This window comes from Teleopsis dalmanni, chromosome 1 (assembly GCF_002237135.1).
Source record: "Teleopsis dalmanni isolate 2A chromosome 1, ASM223713v2, whole genome shotgun sequence".
NCBI lineage: Eukaryota > Metazoa > Arthropoda > Insecta > Diptera > Diopsidae > Teleopsis > Teleopsis dalmanni.
Window position 1 is genome coordinate 32,763,558 of NC_051846.1, and position 26,425 is coordinate 32,789,982.

General features: G+C 28.5%; 1 protein-coding gene across 1 annotated transcript; it reads right to left on the minus strand.

Moving 5' to 3' along the window:
• Window positions 1-285: 285 nt before the first annotated feature.
• LOC119679210 lies at window positions 286-26,425 on the minus strand. The gene is given in 6 exon segments (XM_038091427.1): window positions 286-486; window positions 8,171-8,376; window positions 10,502-11,170; window positions 11,215-11,379; window positions 12,951-13,082; window positions 26,299-26,425. Coding segments are annotated over 6 exon segments (1,479 nt in total). The 5' UTR covers window positions 26,405-26,425.

Sequence of the window (26,425 nt, forward strand, 5' to 3'; positions counted from 1 at the left end):
TACTTAAAAATAATTTAAAATTTTTCTAAAGTATTTCAATTTCTAAATTAATTTTAATAAAATTTTTAGTCTCAATTTCTGGCCATGTTACTAAATATTATTTAATATAAACAATTTGTATGTGGATTTATTAAAAATCCTTTCAATTAAAATAAATAAAATAATTTTATATAATTTTAACAAATTTAAATATTAATTCAAAATTAAAAAATTATAAAAAAAATTAAAATATAATAATTAAATAATAATAATTTTTTATTTTTATTATAATAATTTATTTTGATTTTATTGCCATTGATTTCTGTAGGCCAAATAATGTGAATCGTATTCTGGTCTCACTTGGTAACTATCTGTACTTGAAGGCGAGTTGTCCTCATAACTTGGATCAGTTTGCAGTGATCGCTTCCAGTAGCTGCCCTGTTCACCCCAATCATCTCCGTGATCTTCATAGTGATGCTGATGATGTGCATGTTCAACATAGACAACCTGTTGTTAGAAAGATTTATTCTTTGAAGTGAGAAACACCAAGGAAATACCATAGATACCCAAAAGGAGTAGTAACATTTGCTTTGTAACAAAAATTAATTCGTTACAATTTTGTAGTTACAGTTGCAGGATTAAGTACAGGAGTTAACTTTGCTTTTTAAATAAGTGTGTATAGTACACTACATTTTATAATACTTTATTTCAATCACATACATACATATATAATGGATACACAAACCTATATGATGAACTAAGCTGAACAGATAGTGTGAGTTTTCCATTTAAAATTCCCTGTGGTGGTTATATGGAATATATAAATGCTACTTTAGGAAAGTGTTATAATCTATTATCTATAACAGTATTTTCCAATGATAGGCCCATTATTCTGCAGAGGATAATTTGGTTGTTGGATGGGGCAATTTAAAATCCAACTTTTATGAAAATTTATCCATGTTAGTTTCATATAAAGCTGCTTGATACATTCCGTATTAAAACTATTACTCAAACACCAACGGATACAGATTATTGCAACTCGGGAGTGTTAGTTTTTTAAAAGTTTAAATTTGCCTTGATCCAGCTATAGAGACATTATTTGATATATGCAATGTTTTCCTAATCAAACAAATATATTTAACCGTGACCTGTCTGTAGGCAGGTGACCGTAGTCGGAAACTTATTTCTGGAAAGGCTTTTTGATAATTTCCGGAAGTTAAAAAATAATTTTCATTTTATTAAAGAGTCATAATGCATTAAGAAATAATATACGTATGCATAAATACAGTTCTTCGAATAATATTAGTTTTGAAGCACTACCAGTCTACGTATCTAGCCGTGACATAACAAATCGTGGAAGAGTAAGCTATAAAATCACTAGAATCACACAAGTCATGAAAAAACTTTCTAAACACTAATTGTTACTATCCATTATTGTTATTTTATTATTATGTTAAATTTCAAGATAAAGACTGTAAAGATATTGTTGGAACGAAGTAATATCGACTACTATTTATTGTTTCTTTTCCACTCTGTTCCCATTATGTAAAATGTTTACTTAATAAAGTTCTTACTATTCTACCTTCACTTCGAACGTAGCATCTAAACGAAACGGTTGTTTAATTTATTTATTCTAATAGGTTATGGGCCCAGACCCATCACAACTGCGCTTTGCATTTCAATCTATAAAGTAAAAGTTCATTGTCCGTGCGTGAAATAAAAAGTAAAATAAGTATTTGAATTTCGAAAAGAAATTGCGTAAAAAATTGCAGAAATGGCGGGAGTCGTGCGTATCGAGCCTCTAAATGCAGAAAATTACGACACTTGGAAGCTACATATGCGTGCAGTTTTAATTAAAAACGATCTATGGGCCTACGTAAACGGGAGTAAACAGTGTCCAGATGAGACTGCATCCGCAGCTCTGTGGAAGACAAATGATGAAAAAGCATGTGCCGATATCATGCTAGCAATTAGTGCACCGGAGTTAAATCTTATTGCTGAATGTACAAATTCGCAGAAAATGTGGCAGAAACTACAAGCGACGTACGAGTCGAAAGGTCCCGCTCGAAAAGCGACATTGTTAAAAAGAGTTGCGCTCTCACGAATGAAAGAGGGTGATTTAGTAAGAAATCATCTTAATGATTTTTTTGATGCTGTTGCAAAACTGAAGGAAATTGGTGTTGAAATCGGAGACGAATTGCTCGCAATTTTATTACTATACAGTTTACCTGAATCATTTGAAACATTTCGTTGTGCACTTGAAACACGTGATGATTTACCAAAGCCAGAAGTGCTTCGTGTAAAAATACTAGAAGAGTGGGAATCAAGGAAAGCAAAAAACGAGAGAGCAGACAGCGATGCTTTGTATGTAAAAAATACACCAAGTATGTATAACAAAAACAGAAACAACAATGATCGATACACAAAACGCACAGAAACGAAAAGAAATTTTTGCTGTTACAAATGTGGCAAAAAAGGTCACTATGCAAAAGAGTGCCGTTCGAAAAATGACTACAATCAAAGAGCTAATAAAAGCGAAGTAAAAAATTCCTCTTTAAGAGCAACAGAATCAGTTTTTTTGTGTCCAAATGGAAATGATAACTGGTGTTTAGACAGTGGATGCACTTCCCACATGAGCTCCGACAAGAATAATTTTGTTGATATGGTAGAATTAAATGAAGTGTTGAATTTAGCCAACAACAATTCTACGAATATTACTGGCACAGGTGACATAGAAGTAAAAGTGAACGAAAAAGGTTGTAAAAGGAATATAACATTAAGAGATGTGCTCTATGTATCGGATTTGCGTACAAACTTGTTGTCGGTATCAAAAATAACAGACAGAGGATTTGAAGTACATTTTCGTAAAAATGATGCAAGTGTTATTGATAAAAATGGAGAAGTATTTTTCACTGCAGAACGAAATGGTAATTTATATTTTATGAAAAACCATAAAATCAGTGCATTTATATCTGAAGATAAAAGTGCAATAAACCTATGGCACTGTAGAATGGGCCATCTGAACGAACGTGATTTAAAGCAAATGGCAAAAAACGGCGATGTATACGGACTGAAAATAAATTCAAAAGACAAATTACTAGATTGCGAAATATGTGCAAGTGAAAAACTAACACGCACAATTTATTCGAAAAGTATCGGTAATCGTACAGAAGATTTATTAGAAATCGTGCATAGCGACATATGCGGTCCGATGCGGTGTACCTCAAATGGCGGTAAAAACTATTTTGTAACATTTATTGACGATAAATCGCGTTGGTGCGAAATTTACTTTATTAAACAAAAATCAGATGTATTCGAAGCATTCAAAAAATTTAAAAACGAGGCAGAGACATTCACTGGTAAGAAAGTAAAAACGCTGCAAACTGATAACGGACTCGAATATTGTAATCAGGAATTCGACATGTATCTTCAAAAACACGGGATAAAGCGACGCTTAACAGCACCGTATACTCCACAGCAGAACGGAGTAGCCGAACGTAAGAACAGAACACTTGTAGAGATGGCGAGATGTCTAATGAAGCAAGCTGGTGTTCCACCTTCATTCTGGGCTGAAGCAATAAATACCTCATGTTACATTCGAAATCGGTGTATTACAAAATCTACAGGAGAAGTACCTCATAAATCGTGGACTGGAAAAACTCCAACTGTGACTCACATGAAGGTGTTTGGTTCAAAAGCATATGTGTTGAACAAGAAGAAATCAAAGGGTAAATTTGAATCGCGATCGGAACAATGTGTATTTATCGGATATTCATCCGAATCTAAAGCTTATCGCTTATGGTCCAAAGACAAACGAGATATAATAATTAGTCGAGATGTGAGATTCATAGATGAACCCGGATTTAAAAACGAATACGAAGAAATATTCAAATCGCAGAGTCATACTATTAACATTGAAACAAAACCGAACGTTGCCCCATCGAGTGAAGCTGAAACAAGTGACAGTGAAATGGGTGAAACGACAACGAAACGTGGTACGGGTCGTCCAAAGAAGTTAAAGACTAGTTTGCGAGGAAGACCGAAAAAATTTATCAACTACCTAAAGATGTTAAGTCTATTGACAACAATCCTGACACTGATTATGAAGACGACAATTTTGAAATAAGTGAATTGGCGTGCATTAGCATAGATGAAACTCCGCCAAATTGGTCCACAGCGAATACCAGATGCGATGAAATTGAATGGACAAAGGCTATTGAAGATGAATATTTAGCATTAATCTTAAACGAAACTTGGGAAATCGTGGAGAAACCTAATGAACATAAAGCAGTCGGAAGTCGTTTAGTACTACGAACTAAAGAAAATGGTAAGAAAAAAGCTCGTCTCGTAGCTAAAGGCTACGCTCAACGACAAGGGGAGGATTTCCATGATACTTACTCACCAGTGGCACGTTATACATCAATTCGCTTGCTTGCAGCATTGGCAGCTGAAATGGACTTGGAGATTCACCAAATGGACGTGGTCACTGCTTATCTTAACGGAGAGCTTGAAGAAGTAATATACATGGAAGTACCAGAAATGCTAACTGAAGTTTTAAATAAAATAAAATCAGGTGAACCAACAGGTTATCAGGGTGTAATAATATCGAAGTAAAAATATCGAAGAAACAACCGATAAATGGTTAAAAGCACTGCAAAAGAAGAACCCTGTATGCTTGCTGAAAAAGGCGTTATATGGACTGCGACAGTCGGGTCTAATGTGGTACAATCGTTTAACAACTAAATTGAAACAGCTTGGTTTAAAAGCTTCAATGCAAGATCCATGTCTTTTTATCAAACAAAAAGGTAAACAATTATTAATAATTATCATATATGTAGATGATCTATTACTAGCATCAAACAACAGCATGTGGCTCAAAAGCACAAAACATGCATTAAGCGAATCTTTCGAGATGAAAGATATTGGTCCAGTAAAACGTTGTGTGGGAATTGACTTCCAGCAAAACTTGGGGTCACATCAAATTATTTTGACACAACAATATTCAAAAATTCTATATTCAAAAATTATTAGAACGTTTCAATATGGCTAAATGTAAACCAGCAAAAACTCCCATGGAAACAAATTTCAAAACTGAAAAACCAAATGATATTGATGAAGAAGTCATGGCAAGGTACCCCTATCAAAAGCTAATAGGAGCCCTTTTGTACCTACCAGTTACAACAAGGCCAGACATAGCATTTGCAGTCAACTACATGAGCCAGTTTAATACAAACTACAATGAGGAGCACTGGAGAGCTGCAAAGCGAATTTTACGGTATTTGAATGGTACCAAAAATTATGGACTTCTTTACACACAAAATAATAAAACGCTTTATGGTGTAGCTGATGCAGATTGGGGTGCGAATTTAATCGATAGGCGATCGTATAGCGGATACGCGTTCGTATTGGCTGGTGCAGCAATAAGCTGGGAGGCGCGCAAACAGCGTACAGTGGCACTTTCTAGTACCGAGGCTGAATACATGGCTATGGCAGAAGCAACGAAAGAAGCAATATATCTACAAGGTATTTTGAAAGACTTAGGCATATCATGTAAAAATGTGAATTTATTCAATGACAGCCAAAGTGCGCAAAAACTCATTCAGTGCTTAGGGTACAGCTCGCGCACAAAACACATCGATGTACGTCATCATTTCGTTAAAGAGTGCTACCAAAGCGGGAAAATTGAGTTTACGTACATGCCAACCGAAGACATGCCAGCAGATGTCCTTACAAAAGGATTAAACAGTGTTAAGCACTTTAAATGCGTAACAGCGCTGGGTATGGCGAATAGTCTTTCTACTTCGAGGGGAGGTGTTGGAACGAAGTAATATCGACGACTATTTATTGTTTCTTTTCCACTCTGTTCCCATTATGTAAAATGTTTACTTAATAAAGTTCTTACTAATCTACCTTCACTTCGAACGTAGCATTCAAACGAAACGGTTGTTAAATTTATTTATTCCAATAGATATAAAGAATGCAACCTAGGGTTTATAAAAGTGAGAGATTGAACTATTGGAAAAATTTTAAAAGTAGTAAAGAATAAAAGAAGGAAGTAGTTGGACTACTCGGTTTTTATAAATTTCTTGTTATATGTTTTGGCACCTCAAAAGGATCCCATGTATCATTAAAAAGAACTCAGAAATGGATTTAAGACTAAGAACATAATATTACCATTGAATATACATGGTTATCAATTAGGATAACTTATAGTCTATGAAAAGTAAAAGTATGGTTTGCATATCAACTAATAATCGTATTGTAACTGTAGATCTATTTATTAGTATTAGAACAAACTGTCGTTGTTTTAACTTATATACGATACTTTAATATTATGCACATTCGATATTGCTCCGTGAGATTTTATATTTTGTCTTCCATTTACAGTAGGGATAGCCATGATCTCGAGCAAATACTTGAAATGGGTGTTGTTGCTGTTTTGCGCTGTTACTATGTAACTTAGTTACCGAGCTTATTACTCGTGATCGTGAATTCCACTAGTCTATATTTAATTTCAGTGTTAATGTCGTTGGCTCACACTTTACTATATACTCTTTTCTGAAAAGTTGTTTGAAGAAAGGGCAATCATCTTTTATACTATATGTATAGCACATTTCCTAAGTACTAATTCAATGTGAATTTTGACTAAGTATTTGATGAGACTTTTAAATCTAAAGACGTCCTGAAGAGGGGATGTGTTGCTTAAAAAACAAAAATAAGTTCGTTAAAATACTAAACAGAGAGTATAACTTTAGAGAGAAAGAGTAAGAGTAACTTAGTAATATAATTAAAAAATAGACTTATTCGTACAAATATATATGTTATTGATTACTTCTACACTTTCATAATAGCTACATAAATTGAAAAATTTAATTTAAATATTTTATGGTTTTGCTTTATGAAAAAAAAAATGGTTATTAACTATGAATTAATAAAATTTAAAGGAGACATTTTATTTCAAGCCACAATATTTCTCAAAACGTCATATATTCTTTTTAGTATCCATAATAAACTAAAGAGAGGTTTCGAACAGTAGTGAATTGTAACAACAAAATTTTTATTAATTTTTAATCAATTGAATTCTTGGCTGACCATACAGCTATTTCGAGTATTGATGGGTATTTCATCATGATTATTTATGATGGGCAATCATAGAAGCGAGTCTACAGATGTGTATAGATATATTTCTGTTAAAGATTGCCTAAAATAGATTATTTATTTTAAATTTGTAGGTATCAGCTAAATTTTTCAACAAATACCTTATACATATTCTAAAAAATCTAACAACTTTCTGACTTTCTGACACCTTTTAGTTTATGTTGGTGTTACTATCTTTTCGGTATAAATATTACCAGCAAACATTTTAAAAATTTCAAGTTGTTTTACTGAACCGTTAGTACTGTTGACTTAACATTACTTGAATAAAGAAACTTGCTTTTAGTAATTTTATCTTGTGAAGGATAGTAAAAATTTTGATTAGAAGTTTGATAAATCGCACTCTGGATTTAATTCAATTGCATTTATATATTTGTACTTTTGTTCTGTAGAATCTTACAACTAATTAAAAATAAATTATCTTCTGAAAATAATTATTAATTTTTAATATTACTCACACTCACAGAGTACTAAAAAGTTTTTTATATAAAACTTGATTTAAAATCATCTCTAATAAAAATAGTAAATAAATGTGCAACATTTGTCATATTATACAAACTCCTGCAGAGAAAAAGATAGTCTCAAGGATAGTTCTTTAAACAAAACAAAGTAAAACAAAACAACTCGATTGAAACAACAAAAATATATACAGAAATAATTAACAAAGTAATATATATCTACAGTATATACGTATGTATATACATAGATACATAAGAATAAGAATTCAGCTGACAGCAAATCTATCTTAAAATTTTTTTACTGAGAAGACATGTGGAGCCATGAATACTCGTACACTTTAAAAAGCTGCAATGGTGAACACAGAAAATTAATGTTTCCACAACTAAAATTAGAAATAAAAATAGAAGCTGAAACGTGCAAAAAAACACTTTTAAATCCGTAAAAAAGTACCCAAAAAGATATCCAAAAAACGTATATAAACAAATTCAACCTGAACAAAAATTAAACAGGAACAACATGTATATTAAACACATAAAACACAAATCTTCCAGTGTCGAACCCACATATACATACGAACCTTTTGTGGTGCACCGCCGCGCTTGACATCGATCCAGAATCGTGCGATGTTGATCAGAAGTCCAATCAATGCGATTGCGAAGAATTTGATTTGTAGATGAGCGCCAAGGATTTTAAGCAATAACTCGATTTTAGCTTTAAGAAATGAACCCAATAAAACTAATTTCACTATAGCTCTCCTCTTCTTCTTCTTCTTGCCACGAGTAACTGTGGGGAGGGAAGAGTAAATTTAAATATTATTTAAAAAGTTATATAAAAATTATAAAAAAATTTAAAAATAATAAAAAATAATTAAATAATTTGGGAGGGTAGGTGTGTGTTGATTAATTAGTGCATTTCTTGTGCATTAGATAGGTTAGAAGCATAAGCATTCAATTTATTTAACTTAAACTACATAAATAATATATAAAAATATATACAATTCAAAAATATAATACATTTTTAAATAAGTAAAATATGGTTTGATTATAATTATTTTTTTTAATAATAATAACGAATATTTTTATTTTGATACTACTTCAAAGTTGTATATCATCTACCTCACATATTGTTGGTATAGAAAAAGCTAGTCATTAAATAAGTATCAATTTGACTCCTATGAGATAATGTGAGTATTAAATTAAAACCGCATCTTTCATTGAGACGTTGTTTAATGCTACGTGAAAGTAACAAAATTGTCGACCTCAAGTATATATAAGAGGTTCTGCTTAGCCCAGAATCGTTTTTAACTTCAGGAAATGTAATTTCTTCTTACTTTTTCTTTTTCTAAAGGAGAAAAGAAAGAAACAATTCTACACTAGAATGATCTACCATAGCTATTTCAATGGAAATCATTTGTAGGGACTTTAAACCTAAAGTGATTTAAAGATTTAATATAATTAAGTAAAAAAAACTTTAGCACCACTACAAAAAGACTGATAGGGTGCTATAGGTTGAGCTATTAACTTACAAAATTAAGAACTTATTAATCTTCTAAAATCTGTAGGGAAGAGAATAAGGTCTCAAAACATGTGCTACGAGCTTGTCCGGTACTGATGCATAAACGAAAAAAGTACCTAGCTAAAATCTGATATCGGATAATGAAATAAAACTTTGTAATACAAGTTCAATACTATAATTTATAAAAGAAGTAGAATTTGGAAATATACTCTAAGTGCATGAAGGGGGTACATCGGATTAATCGGTCGAAACTTTAAAGTTAATAAACTGTTAATAGTAACGCCAGTAGTACATAAATTTTGAATAAGCTTTTGTATGTATTAGTATCCCGAAAGAATCCCATGAAAAGGTGCTAAGATAAATGTCTATCCGGTTTGACAAGTGCATATCCAACAGAAAGCTGTTGAATTTGTAAGGGGATTTATGACACCCTTTTTCGCAAACTTGCTAGCTAGAAATCCCAGTCACTAACATCGAATCGCATGTAACACGGTATCTGATATCTATCTGAGTTTCTAAACATTTGTTTCTTTGTGTGTCGCTATGTAGATAGTAAATCATAAAACTAATTGAAGTAATTTAGGTACAATTAATTCAAAATTTTTTAGTACGATAGGGTTTTGTTAAAATTTTGCTTCGAACTTCTACAAAAATTATCTTTTTTTAAAATTTTTTTTTTTTAAATCTCTCTTTCGTGTGTTAATAAAAATTTTACTTCACAAAAAATTCAAACACATGTACTGCTTTACCCACACGATCTGCCTCTATGTTATCGACAACTTTTACGAAATTTTGCTGTCAAGTTATCTTTGACACAAACCAGTAATGTGGCAAGCCAGTATTTTAAACAGTATTTTTGTGTTTAACAATAAAAAGTTGTGCTTTTAAAATTAAAATTAAATAAATTAAATAAAATTATTATAAAATCTTATGATCATTGTAAATAATAATTTCAAACGGATGTTATTAAACAACTGGGAATACTCTTTGTATTAATGTTAGAATATTGTGAGTTTCTACTATTGTGAGTTTACTGTCTATTGAGGTCAAACTGTTATTTTGAGCGAATAAATTAATGAGGACGGGAGATTGTAAGTTAAGAGTTACTTGCAGGTAAAAGGTTTGGTTTTTCTAATAAATATTAAGCGGGAATTAAACTATTAAAAAATATTTGATTTAAACTATAATCAAAAAATTTTAAAAATAAAATAATAAAACTCAACCCACACCAAAAAAACAGGAACAAAACCAAAAAACAAAACATTGGAAAGGAAAGTGAAAGTGTACTACAACTACAAGAATTCCAATTATACAATTAATCAATAAAAAATTATATACATATGTGAAGGAAAAAGGTGCGAAAAAGTTATTCAAACCACACGCAAACACACACCTCCATTACTTCTACCGTAGTTTAGTGGATTTTTTTGTTTTTTGCGTTTTCCTCCACTTGCACCGCTCAACAAATCCTCACTGCCCACCAATTCATCGAGTAGACCTAATACATTTGACGATGGTTCCTGTTCAACAACGACAGTTGCCACAGATTCTCCTGGTTTTTGATGCTTCTTACGCTTCTTACGTTTCTGTTTAAGTGGCTTACCACCATGACCATGACCATGTCCGCTACTGAATGCAATATTATTACCAGCATGTTCATCAACTCCATGATCTTCTGTTGGTTTCAGTAGCAACACAGTGGCAGGTGCAGCAACCTGACTTGCTTGACCCTTCTTACGTTTCTTAATACCACCACCGCCGGGTTTTTTAAGTTGTCCAAAAGCTGCCGCTTCTTCGATTTCTATGAATTCATCACCATTTTCATTATTATCATGTGCTAGAGTTTGTGTTTTTATACCATCAATTTTGGTATCCGTTTGTTCAGCATCATCTTCATTATCATTATCATTGCTATTTTCATCTTCATCATCATCTTCATCTGCTTCAGTGTCATCATCACTTTCATCATCAGAGCGACTATTATTAACTAAACTTTCAGCTTTGTCTGCCTCACTGATTAAAGGTTCTTCCTCGCTTTATATGATTTTTAGATAATTAAATTGTGATTTATATTAAATGAAGTAATATATATATATACATATATATTATTAACTACTCACCCATCCATTGTCTCCACTAAATACTGTTTCATAAAATTTGATCCAATCTCAATTTTCTTTAAAATGCTCGATGGTTTTTCTTTTATTGTAATTTCAGAAGCACTGTAACCACGTTTCGCCAATGTCGCATTCAGCTGACTATCCGCCTCAACTGTAAAAAAGTATTTATCAGTTTATTTGAGTTATTATCGACAATTATTGTGCGGTTAAGCAAATTAGCTCTCATAGCTAACAAACCGTAAAATATGAGGCCTGAAGTGGCGCTTCCAACAGCATGCGATTCACTACCTGTCAATTTCATAGTTTAGGGTACAATTACCATTGCCCATTAAGGCGTTGCACTGCGTAAGTGTTGACTTTACGGTCATTGAAAAGAGCTCATAAAATCTTTACTGTCAAGCCGTAAAAGCTGTAAAACGTGGAGTTTGACCGCAGATAGTGACTGCAATTGCACGCAAATGTCTTTGTCGAGACGGACTTCGCTTTTATTGAAGTGTTGCAGTTTTATTTGCTTGCATTAGTTAGTCAGCCAGAAAGTGGGTCAGTCTGTGACATATTCAGTAGGCGAAAAAAATGTTTACTAAGCTAGTTTCAAGATTCATAACTGAGATAAAGAAACAAAGTTGTGTTTTAACTTTGTACTGATTATTGGTAGTAATCTCATGTGGAGTTGAAATAAAACATTTAAGAAGAAATTAAGCAGAATGTATCGGTAAGATTGATAACTAAAGTGTCAAACTCATAATATGTGCAATTTTCATTGCATTTAATGGCTTAGAATTTAACGAATTGTCAAGAAAAATTTTATATTGAAAGCATATGAAAAAGTAAATATGTAAACTACTGTTTGGTATTAGAAAACTTTCGCCGGTTATGTTATTAACATAACTCTGTTAAGTTAAAATGTTCAATAATTAGATATTTATTTCTAATAAAATTTGTAGTTATAAGGTAGATACTGTTATATATAGTTATATATATATCAACAAATTAAGTATGTGATTATAAGTTTTTATTATGAGTTATAGTTATACCATAATCTATTTGGATAAGTATTTATTTCTTAGTTTTCAATTTATATTATTGAAGAAATACAAAAATGTAAAGAACTGCTAATAATAGAAAATATTATAATATATTATATTTTTATAATTTTTTGAACCATCACTCAAACTCTTTTGGAAGAAGAATAGATTGGTTCTCCTTTAGCGATATGTAAGCTTTTAATCAGAAAATTTTCTAAGCGACATAATTAAAAGGTGAAATCGAGCAATATCTTGTTAATATTCAAAATCTGTTATCTCTAGTTAATATGTAAGGATTATACAAACTTATACGATTACAAATTAAGGAACTTGAATTCTTCAGAACTGCAGTAAAGAGTACTAAAAAATTCACTTAAAGCTTTTTAATGCTATTTTACGTTTTAAGCTTAGTACTAATATCCATCCGTACTTAAAATTGATATAAAATTTCATTTACAAAAAATTTTATACAATGTCCAAATTTTTTGGAACATTTTTTTATATGGAGTTTTATGTTAAGCTTTTCAAATAAAAACAACAATTTGTAAGAAAGCTATTGTAAATCAGTTACTACTTCTTCGTCAGTCTGATTTGCAAAATCTAAATCTTCAGCCGCCTAAATCCGTGATCAAGTGATATATGAATTCCAATATTATTTATATGTAATTATTCATTATATTATTTTTATGATTATTACCTTTTAATTTCTGCCACTGTGATCGCAATTCAGCATCCCACACATCAAGTATACGCGCAGATTGTTGCTTAGCACAGCTCCAAGGCTCTTCTCTGATTGGACAGAGCACTATATCTATATAAGGTGAGATTTCTGTAAAGTTATAAATAAATAAATCAGTAAAAAGTTAATAACAAATTAATTGTAGGCATAAATAAATAATAAAAAAAAGTAAATAAATCAATAAATGAATTAAATTAAAATTTTAATTAATTGGATTTAATTTTTCAGTTCAATACAATGAGCAGTTACGGTTATTAGGCATTTATGTCGTAAACCGCTTAACGTACTTTCATGTATTCTCTTGGGTACACGTCTGAAATAAGCTACTAATTAAATGTAGCATCTACTCGTACTTACTTGACTGATAAGACTTTCGTTTCATTAAAAATAAAACTATTTTCTTTTGATTTATGGGCTCAACTCGTTTCTTACTGACCAAATGTAAAAAGTGTTGCATTTTTTAGAAAACATGCGTTTGAAAAATAATGCAGTGCAGTGTAAATCACACACAATTCAAAAATAATAATAGACTTATATATTTTATATACCATTTATATAAAAATATTTGAGAAAAGCACATTCCAATAAAAAAATTAGAGAAAGTATTTATTTTTAATTGTGCAACACGCGTACGATTTTGTCTCTTCGAAAGATTGGTTCATCTGAACCAATTAAAAATAAAAATATTTCTACTTAAGCCTAAGTCTTAGTGGACGTGTGATCTCCCCAAAGAGTTTAGACGCGTTTGGACCACTTAAGCAGTTATCGACTTCTGTTAGAGATGCATTTGATATTCGCACAAGTTCACACAATTTCATTAGTTTTTCACACGACATTGAGTTCATGGAAGATAACAATAAAATTTTATTTAATCTTGTATCTACACAACAACTTAGCATAGCATTTTTGATTCAACTTGGTATGGCCTCACTAAACTACATCGTCTGCTTCGTCTAATACTGAGGAAAATTTTCTTTCTAAAATTTCTGCACGGATATTTCTTCGTCATTATTATTGTGAAGAATCTGTTCCATTAGTAAGTAGTGCGGAAAACTTTGCATGATTCATATGAAATCTTCATTTTAAATTTTTATGACCAATGAGTGTCTTATCTTGGCAAATAACCATTGCATGTCACAGAATAATTTCATGTGGAAATATTTATTGGTAATGAGTTTCATAGATGTCTTCACTTATGGAAAGTGAGATAAATTGATTTGCTAAACAAGGTTAATTTTATACTGAATACTAAAATTAATATTTTAATAATGGATTCTTTTCTCCTCGAGTAATTTTAATTAATTTTCAAATATTTCACATTTTTCAATTATAATAATTTCTCATCATTGACTTGATATGTTAGTAAGGTAATTTCATTTCTTTAATGAAGTATACAAGTGGACTAACCAAAAATTTTTTAATACATTTTTTAATAATTTAGAAAAATTTAGTACTTGGAAGGTTCATAATTTGGTATAATGAAAGTTATAATTAATAGTTTTCTAAAATGATGCGAACTTGTGTTTGTGTCATTTATTTTTATTCGTAGATATTTACTATATATAATCTCAATAATAGATAAACTCTTAAATCTTAAAACTTAAAGCCCAAGAATTGTTTATTATAAATCAAAAAGTCACTACGGTACGCCCAACAGATTGTAATAGAGACAGTCATTTTGAGCAATTATTTTTACGATATATTATAAACGTTCCGAAAAGTTTTCGAGATATTCAGCTTCAAAGTTTAAAATTTTTACATGAAAATCATCAAAATCTAAACCTTAAAAAATATTTAGTGTTTAAATATATCTTTCATATATGATTTAGATCGAATAAATCATGAAATTTGACAAGAATCTTCAAGTAGCTAACTGTTCCATGGTTTTTTTAGCAAACTAAGTGTAGATGTTTTTAATGGTCAGATTTGATATTTTAAGTTTTTTATGCATAATATCCAGCTTTACTGTAGCAAGTGTGATATCTATATTCAAAGATAGAAAAGTGTTTTTACTTCAATAATCCCATCTGCCTTCCACTTATCAGAAATGATTCTCTGCAGAGGTATTCCATATGAGTTGCACACTAACAAGTCAATTGAACTTTTTGAGAGAATTTTGGAGAGTAGAAATGTTAAATTTCAGAATAAGAAAGGTTTAAAAATGATTAATAATTTTCAATAATAACATACATTGTATAATTAATTATTTCAAGAATAATAATTATATTAGCAATCAATTAAGGACAAAAAACTAAATCCACCTTTTAGCTTATGTGCTTGTGCTTTTTTTATAGACTAAATTAAATTAATAATTTACTTCAGAACGTACTTGATATTTACTTATGTTCATACTTGCACATACACGTATTCATACGCTATAAAGACAATAGGATCCATATCAAGACCAGACGTAGACTTAACTACCTCGAAAGCGGGATCTTAGTTCCAAATCAAATAGGTAAAAGCAAGCTTACTGTAATAACGAGATTTATAAATAGTCTGGAATTGTGTTAGTTGGGCCTTTTTTTTTTTTTTGTTTTTTTTTTTTGTGGTGAGGAGGTGGAATGCTTTATGCACCGTCTAACCGACCGTCGTCGGAATGGTGTGCCCGACTCCCTAACATTAATATGTAGTATACGGACTAAAACACCCCCTCTTCAGCGAGGCTTATTCCCCCTCGGAACCGCTTTCGCATTACTTCGAGGAGGGTCTCTTTTATGTTGACATTTCAAGCCATGCTCTCTTGATTTTCGATCTGCTTCCAGACCACCACTTTTCACCGCATTTTCTTGGTGTCCATTCTATTTATTAATTTCTTATTCTAGTTTCTAGATCTAATTTCTTCGTTTCGTTAGCGCACAATAGATCTTTCAGGTCGGGGTGCGTTCATAGCCTAATATTTAATAATAACAAAATATAATCGGTTTAGCTTTTTACAGATTTTTTATATGCACTTTAAGCCATAAAAAAATTGCTTGATTATTAGATATCAGATAAAATCACATGACAAAATAGATAAGAGATTTTCATTAATTTCTAAATTAGTTTTTATTTTTTTCATATTTATTTTTAGCTCATAATAGATTTACTTTAATTAAAATATGTTAAATTGTTAAAAATTGTTTTCTTTCTCAAGAAAAACTTCTTAATGCAATTTGTATTCACTTTCGCCAAAAATATTTTCTCAATCTTGTTTTTATTTTGATTTTAAGGTTAAATGTCGTTTGCTTCTGCAAACACCCATAAATCTTACCAATTTCATAGAAATAGCGCATAACAGTTCCTAAGCCATCAGATGTCGTGCTACAAGTCTGCAAGCTGGTGTCTGAAACGTGTTATGGCGGCAAGTATTTACAATGTATCTAATGCATTAGAAAGCAAAAGCAGGGGCAGGAGTGTTATTGCAAATAGGATCTTCATTTGCAATTACAAGTTTTTGTTCAATCCTTTAACTTGTAGACAATCTTTACAACGAGGAAAGTGACATCTTTGGTTTGTTTTGAAATTCAGAGAAAATAATGTGCAACCAAAAAAGAAAATCATGAGGCCAATAACCATTCAACCGAACTATGGCATTAAACATTCTGCGCCGTGGACAATGGTTGACAATTTATTCTCACAAATCGTGACTTCAGGTAACTGGTAATGTTACTAATGATCATTTAGCAAACAAATATGTTAAAGGGTATTTAACATATATTTTTTGTAATGCATTTGATTCTATTTAAAAATAATTATATTAAATAAAGAATTTAATTCTTTGTAATAATTTAGTTAGGCGAGCTTAATGGTTAGATATTTATAGCGATTTTTTAATAGAAAATTGTGTTTTCATATTGTTTAGGTCGTCTAATTTATATGAAGATCTTAACTTTCATAGAATAAATCATAGAATAAATCTAATTGTATATGAACGCTTTAAAGTTAATAATAATGAACATTAATTTTAGGTGTTTAATAGACTATTAAGCCGTAAACGAAGAAAAGTGTGAAATTGTGTTTATATCAATCATATTTCCCATTAATGGTGGAGAGCTGTAATGTAACGAGGCTGATCCTTCTCTGTTAGGCTAGAAACCCATTTTTATTCTGCATTGTTCTATACATTTTGTGGCTTCGTTCATATAAAATATTTTTAACGACTATCTTTGAAGTAAACATTAAATTTAGTTACGTTACCTATAAACTCTATGTTTTATTAATAATCAAAATAGATTTCCAATCCTCTACTACTACCTTTTAAACATTTTTGCTAAGATCTTTAAACATTAAATTAAGAAGATTACATTCATTAAATGAAATCTATAAGTTACATAAAATCTTACAGTAGCCAACTATTTAACTTTATGAAAGTTCCTCACTTGGAAATCTTTTTCATGGCTCAAATCAAGGTTAAGGTGCGCTCATTAATTGCCCATCATTTTGGTTGTTCAGACGTTAAAGATGAAAATTGCATGACAGGAAAACCAAAAGTGAAGATGCAACATCAGAAATCATTAATAGACAATTTTGTTGCAAATGCAACATAATAAAAAGTTTACCTTTTCGATTTCAATTTGGAATGCAAAAAACATGTGGAATCTTTGACATATAAAGTGAAATCTACAAAGAAATGGTAAATAGTAAGATTGTTTTGGTTAAAATTTACTAAATTGGCACGAAAAAAAATCAGTAGTCATGACTTATGAAAGCCAATCAAGTGTACAAATCAAGCTAACCGTAGAGAGGTTTCGTCTTCTTAAGGAGTGTGAGATGTGATTAAGGTTGTTACTTTTCAAACTGACTGTAAATATTGTTTACATACATAATGTAAATATGTATGCAGTGAACAAAATAAAAAACTGAATTGTGTTATATTATAGTATTTTCTATTGGATAAATAAATTATATATGATAATTATGATAAATCTTATATGATTAAACAATATACACAAAAGTTACATAGCGCATTCCACAGATAAAAAGACTATTTAAAAATTAATGAATGTAGTGTGGTCATGTATTGACAGATTGAATAGATCTACATTACAGAAAGATTGTACATAAAACAGGTATTGTGAAATTTAACTATTGCATCAACTTTGTATATGAATAATTGTACGTCAAGTGAACTAACAGATCTATATTGCACCCCGAAGGAAATATAAATCCATTACTGTACTATGGAGAAAAATTCGCAGTCGGATTAACGTACAGTAAATTCGTCAGAGTTTTATGGATTTTGTTTTGTATGTTTCTCTATTTGACGAATTTCAATACCTAGCAGTTAGCGATTGCTACCTATTCGAAGAATATGGAAATGTTACTATTACTATTATATTATATTACTATTATAATGCTTTGCTATATAAGGAAAGTTTACAGTTATTAAAAATGGTAAATTAAAAAGATTGTATTTAAGTTTAATGAGAATATATACTCATACAATTCTGTCTTTCCATTGTAGAAGATAAAGATAAATGTAGAAATAAATCATTTCGGCCGTGGGAATTATTCTATTGCAAGTTCTTATAGATAAAAATTGAAATAGAACATATGGTGACTGCATGTGACTTGATAAAATCAAAAATTCATGACAAACAATTACAATATCCCTTTATACTGAGAATCATATGACAATTTTATAACATATGATCTCTCTCTTATGTGATTTAATTTATTATTTTAACTGCAATGCTAAATAAATATATTATCAATATTAAAATAATAATTTTAAAATGCATAAAAAAGAAACTGCATTTTATTACAATAAATCACAAAAGTTTTAAGTAAAAGGCATTGTTTGCAAATTATGGCAAATTTATGTATGACCAAAAATGATTTATTTTTTTTTTTCATCTCACATCCTAATTTCGTTACAATGGACCATGAAATAGTGTAAACAATGTGAATTGTTACACTTTCAATATTTTTTGCATGAGATATATTTTTTGTGGAACTGATTTTACATTATTAAAATATTTATATCTGCAAATAATTAAAAATATTTTTGTTTTTCATTAGACCAAATAGTTGAAATGACATATAGATGATGCTATATGATATGCAAAATAAAATCATATTAAGATTACAAAAATTATGAATACAAAATTATTTATACTATCGTTAAAGTTATTTTAATTGATCAATTTTTTCTTATTTTTGTGAAGTAATTAGCTTTTTTTTGATGTGGAATTCAGAAACTATAATACTTTCACTAATATTACTTATTGATTTTATAAAATATTATTTTATATAGATTTAATAATATAGTATAATTAATAGTATTAATAGCACACTATAAAGATGCAACAAAAGAATATATTTTATTGTAATATTGTATTGCCAGAATTAATTATTACAGAATTAATTACAGAATTACAGAATTAAGGCTAATTTTATTCCTAACGAAGCTAACTATAACATATTCCTAAGTCATAAAATGCGGTTTACTCTTCAAGTGAAGCTCTGAAGTGAGTCTATAGTCTCTAGAATTTTTTGTTGACTCTTAGAGAGTTTATTTGTATAATTTAAAATATATTGTCTTCGAATCATGATTTTAATTACTGTATTGTTTTAATATAGATTACTTTATTTTTTTACAATGATAACACTAGTTTATAAATAATAAAAAATATTTTTTTCCAAAGACGAGACTTACATTTTCTATAGTGAAATTTTTCGTAGCACTATAGTACGAATAGTAGTATAGAATTTCCCGTAGTTTAATTATAATTATATTTTCTATGAATGCATCAAGTTAAATATATAATGGAGTTTCTAGTAATTAAATTTTCAGTTATGTAAACATGACTTTGTAAAACATTGAAAGCTCTGAAATTAGACTTTTGGTTCCATATTTTTCGTTTTTTAACAGCAAAAAAATATATCAATGAAAAACATTTCGAGCCCATAACTACCCAAAGGACAAATTTCTTCTAATTTGTAGGTGAATACTTATATGTTAATAATAATTGATTTTAAAATTAAAAATTTAAATATGCAAAAATAAATTTGCCTTATTTGTAAAAGGGAGTACCGTGGGTACCACAATGGACTAATAGGTTCTAACTAAGTTGATCAACTAAACCGATTGTCGCAATAACTTAACCTAACCTAATGCTTTGAAAAAAAAATCGTTAAGTTAAATACAAATTAATATACTATAATCAGCCCGTAATGACTAATAAGCCCGTATTTAAAAAAAAAAGAACAAATTAATATAAAAATTTTATAATTTATGATTAAATCATCCTGTTCTTTTTATTCCATGATCTTTTATAATATTGAGACAAACCTCTTATTTCGTTCTTATTCGACTTTTGGGATATATTTGGTAAAAATTTTGACAAATTATTTTCGTGGTTGAAGAAGAGATTAAAGAAAATGATAATTCAATTATTTAATAAAATAATAAAATTTTATAGTCGTAATTTAATACTGTTTGAAATACCCCTCTATTGAAAACAATAGTATATATTAAGAGTTCAGTTTCTTTCGTCAAAACAGATGTAAAAAATTAATAGAATATTATAATCGTATGGTGGCATGTCTGAAACTTTAAATTCGAGCCCTCTAAATTTATGCTGGATTATTAAAAAATAATATGGTTTGAAAATATCGTGACTGCGTACCTTAATCAAGCCTGATTATTTCTTTCTTCAAATGCTTCTTCAAATGCTTTCTTTGTTTTTAACATTTCCTTTCAAATGCCCACATCTTCCTTTAAACTTTCGTATCTAAATTAACTGTTCTTCATATCCTCAACTGCATTTATTGTTGTAAATTGTTGTAACATTATTGAAGTAAATATTCTTCATTATAAGTATATGCTTATAATTAAATTACTGTTAACTTAATAATTTTTGTTTTTATCCTCCATCTTTAAGTGAGTGCTAGTCTAATTGACAAGTCTTAGCCTAGAGCGTCGCTCCCACATTCAACAATTCTTTATTCAATTTACGACATTTTACTACTTTTCAATAAACTTTCACTGCGTTGGTACGTTGTCAATTTTTTTTTATTTTAACATTTATTGAACGAAATTGAAATTCATAAACGCACTATCTTTTTTATTCTTTCATTTAATTTCAATTTTAATTTTCACCTTCAGTAAGTCTAAAGATTATTAAGTCTGAATATATTTTCACTTTGGATTTGGACACTTTGATCATGCTTTTAAGTCATTGCCAAAGGAAATATCATCATAAAAGTGACATTAAAATTGATTATGAATTTTGAATAAAAAACAAAATATATAAATTAAGACAAAAAATAAAAATAGTTATAAATTTTAATAAAATTTAACTAGGATGCCGAATTACGTCAATAGAAAGTATTAGCTTCATAGGTGTTATAACTTATTTAAGCTACAGGAAAGATATTATTTAAGCTACGTTTGACGGTAATAAAGGTCTTCCACTTAAAATAATATCTATTTATTATTCATATATGTTAGAATAATTTTTAATAATATTTCGAAAAAGTGAATTATGATTATTTCTAAATATGCTCAGAAATAAAATTAAAATGTTGATTAAATGTTTATATCCCAACATACTTAACGCTGTATCATATATAGTTAAATGAAAAATATTATATGGAGAGCCTCACTTTTTATAATCTACCATGCGATGCTTTATTAGAGATTAAAATTTCATAACGTATAATAAAAAGCTTAAAAACATTATAAGACTTGGCACTAAGTACAATATGTCAACTGTTATGTTTGGACTATTGTACTTAAAACAACTCGACAATTATGAGGTGTAATTTTTCATATAAAATCCATACTAAATCTATGTAAAAATATGCTAACGAGATTCGACTATTTTTAAATATGTTAACATAATATATCACAATAACAAAAGTTATCTAAGTTCGTTAATACTGAACAAAAGATATTTTAGGTCGCAGTGCATGTATAGCCTATCTATAATAATCGTTAGTATTTATATATTAATTTCTAACTGCAAACTATATTTCACAGGAATAAAAATAATAAATGCTCTCAGCTGAATGAAAACAATGTACAACACTGGTTCGTAAGCATCACAGAAGCATGAAAGTGATGGCAGAAGGCCATCAGCAAAACTAAAATGTAGCAGTTCATGTGGGGTATTTACCATAGAGCAGGTCATCCAATATTAAACTAGCATATGATTTGTTTTTAAATCATACGATTCTTTTTGGATTTGAAAATAATTCAATTATTTTTGTGACCTAAGGAAGAATCATTAATTTCAGTTTTATAATAAATAAATCCTAATATATAGTAGATCGGTTAAAAATAACATGATTCATGTGTTAAAATTCTTTGGTTATATATATTAAAATATATATTTTATCATAAAAATAAAATCTGGTAAAATTTAAAATTTTTTATGTTGCAAAATTTTAAATATATAGCAATAAATATTATAACACAAAAAAAATTATGTTTAAAAAATACTTTTAAATTTTTTTATTCACATCTGATTTATGTATTATTTTTATAATTTATTGTTTTAATGACGAAATTTATTTAGATTATATTACACATATTGTATTTATATTTATTATTTATTGTTTTATTTATATGATATTGAATGGGTCTATTTGTTAATGTTAAATATGTTTATAAATTAATTTTAAAAAATAATATATATTTTTTTTCAACGATTTTTAGAGTATAGTCTATAAGTATTTTCAGCGTACTATTACGTATTACTTTTTAAATTCCGCTAAGATTAATAGTGCTAAAGGGAGAATCTTACTACCAATATTTTCCTAACCTTTTTTATTTTTTTGTTTTTTTTATAAATATTGTCTAGTAACATATTCTTTAATGTAACATTATATAAATGTATTACCCATTTTTATTAAATGGATTGAATCCCATAAAGGCTTAACAATAAGTTGACTAATTATTTGTTTAATTTTATTGATTTAAACAATAAAAATAGAAGAATTTGAATAATAATTAAAAATTCAACTAATTTATTTTATTATTTATTTCTTTCTTTAATTCTCTATTGTTAAATGTTTAGCATTAAAAAACCGCATAAAAACAACAGCGAAAATAAAAGACGTGATCAAAATTAATGGGGTTATTAGACAAATTAAGAACGTTTTAATAGATGTCGCTCAATACCAAAATGGAAAAACAGTTTATTATGTTAAACATTATATTTCAAAAAAAATATAAACTAAAGTTGAAATATCGATAAAATAAAAATTATTGTTAAATAAATTGTGGTTTCGTTTTCTTAATTTTTATTTTTAACAATTTTTAAAAATATGACCAATTAGCCCCTAAAAATACTTTATTAAAAAAAAATATATAATAAATTTATTATTTAAAAATATTGCAATCTAATTTTGGAATAAGAAGTTGCAATTTAATTTTTGACTGCAATTGAGATCAAAACATTGCAATTAAACTTTATGTTGATTAATTTTAATATTCAATGCATTATTTTATCTAAATTGATATTAGTTAAAATGAAATTAAAATTATCTAAATAAATTATTTCAATTAATTTTATTTATTTTTTTAATTTTTTATTTTTTTTATTGCAATTTAAAAATGATTTCAATTAAACTTTATGTTGGTGAATTTTAATTTTCAATGCATTATTTTATCTATATTTAAATTAGGTAAAATGAAGTTAAAATAATCTAAAAAAATTATTTCAATTAATTTTTTTAATTTTTTATTTTTTTTTTATTGCAATTTAAAAATGATTTCAATTAAACTTTATGTTGGTGAATTTTAATTTTCAATGTATTATTTTATGTAAATTTAAATTAGATAAAATAAAATTTATATTATTTAAATAATATTACTATTAATATTACTATTACTATTTTATCTATTAAATTAGATAAAATTAGGTTAAAATAATCTAAATAAATTATTTCAATTAATTTTTTTAACTTCTTAATTTTTTTATTTCAATTTCAAAATTATTTCAATTAAACTTTATTTTTTTAATTTCTTAAGTTTTTTTATTTCAATTTAAAAGTTATTTCAATTAAACATTTATATTAAATATAATTTGATAAATTTTTATTTTCAATGCATTATTTCACTTATAATGATATATTCTGTTATTTTTAATTTAATCGACAATGCGTGAAGAGCATTTTTATTAAAAACCGCCTCTTTAAATTGTGTGAAGTACTAAAATTAAAAAAAAAATAAATAATTTTTATCAACAATAACCCCATTGTTATACCTCATTCTCTCTATTAAATATTTTCAACTGTTAATAATATGAGAAGAATTTTAATAAAATGCCAACAACAAAAAGATAATAATTTTTGTTTGACAATTTTTCAACTTTTACTTAAGCATGAAATTTTTTAATTTTTTGTTAATATTTTTTATAATTGTGATTTTTTTTTTTGTTTTTTCTTTAATTAAACAATTTCACACATTTCAGTTTACATTAATTTTTGCTCTTTTTGTAATTCAAAACTTTTGTTTATGTTCTTCATACTCGAAACTTCATTCTTAAAACAAACATTGTCAACAAAATGTTTTCAATCGCGCAGCAAATTTGTGCCATGGAGAGTGAAGCACTGGTTTAGTTTGACTTTGCCGTTACCGGCCTCGACTGACCCATATTTTGACAAGTGTAGGCCGTCCATTGTCATTGTCAAATACAGTGCGGGGAAATACTACACAAAAACAAGTTCCATATTTTTGTATCCATTATTTTTTTTAAACTTCAGTCAAAGAATGCCCTGCTGTTCTTTAGTGTGTAGTGTGGCCATTAAGCCTCATAGCATTTAATGCAATGCTTGATTAAGTTGACCTGTGCTCAAATGCACGTTGCACATGCAAATCGCTTGATACTTGGATGCGTTTTCTTGCTTGAAAGCAGCAAAGAAACGCTTTACACGAATACCAGTTGGTCATGATCGACATTTTCTGCGGAAAGCAGTAATTTTCAATTGTTTTACTCTGTTTATTGTGTAACACGCCATTTAATTTAGTTTAATATGAACACAATTTAAATTATATCCACTTAATAGTATTATTCACCCATTTTTTTATTGAGTTTTTGAAAGTAAATGAAGTAAGAAAGAAGTTGGAATAATGTAATTTATAAAAGAAAAATGAAGTCATTTAACAACATTTTTGGCAAGCTTAAAAATACTTTTTATTTTTTATATTTTTTTTTGAGTCTTATTATAGTATTAACATTTTTTTTATAAATTTTATGAGTCTTTCAAAAGTTTTTTAACAGCTGTAGAGACTCAAACTGACTGATACTTAAGAGGAAAAAAAATGTATAAATAAACTTGGAATCATGTTTTAAGAAATTATATACACTATACAGCTTTATGGGTTTTAAAAATTAATTATTTTAATTTGTTTAAATAAAATGATTAAGAGATAAGTATTAAAAACTAAAATATTTAGTACTAAAAAATGTTCAAACATTGATCATATCAATATACATACATAATTTTGAAGAATGCTATCATTTGCATTATCAACTGCGATACAGTTGTGTACTCTAGGCAATAATATACCCAGGTTTTTAATATTTATAAAATAATTTTGTTAGACAATCTTTGGCTTAAAGACAAAGCTAAGTGAAAAACTACTTTTTAGCTTAAATATAACACTTGCGGCACTTTGAAGAGAAAAATGTTTAACAAATTTTTATAAATAAAAATATGGATGTTTAAAGTTAATAAATCTCATAATAATGGGATTATGTAACTTATGCTTCAGAGATATTATGCAAAACAAACTAATAAAAAAAATTTTTATGGAGAAAAGCAGATTAAATCTTTTTCCAGAAACAGTAGCTCATTGCAAAATTAGAGGTTAATCAACCGAATCCAAGCTCATTAAATTTCGCTTACATTTTTTAATATATGGAATATACATACGTAAAAATTTTAAAAGAAAGACGATTAAAAAATTATATTAAAAATTAAATGATACTTTAACAGAAACTTAATAAATGCAACAGATAACACTTTTTAAAACAAAAAGTTTCTGGAAAAATAAAAATTGTAAAAACTTTAATGGTTAAACTCTTAAAATACATACATAACTTTTAAACGAAGTAGTATATCTGACCGTTCCTACTTTGAGTTGTTTTTAGAAAAATTTTATTAATTCACAGTCTAATTAACACCGTACAATGCTTAAGTAAACTAAATTGTAATGTTAAAGTCAGTAATTCTTGATCTTCAACTACTGCAAATAAAAAACGCAGTTGCCGCACAATGCACATTAGAACTGTAAACTCGCATCCCCACTCATTAGATGGTTGCATTTCTATTCCCAACTCATAAAATAAATAAATTGCATAATTCTTACCATTCTTCTGTGTTGCTTCGCCAGTTCCACCAGTTAATGTTGTACTCCAAGCGCAGACAAGTGGCAATAAAGTCAGCCACAACAAACCAATATTTCGCCAATCCATGCTGCACTAGCACTACCCGCA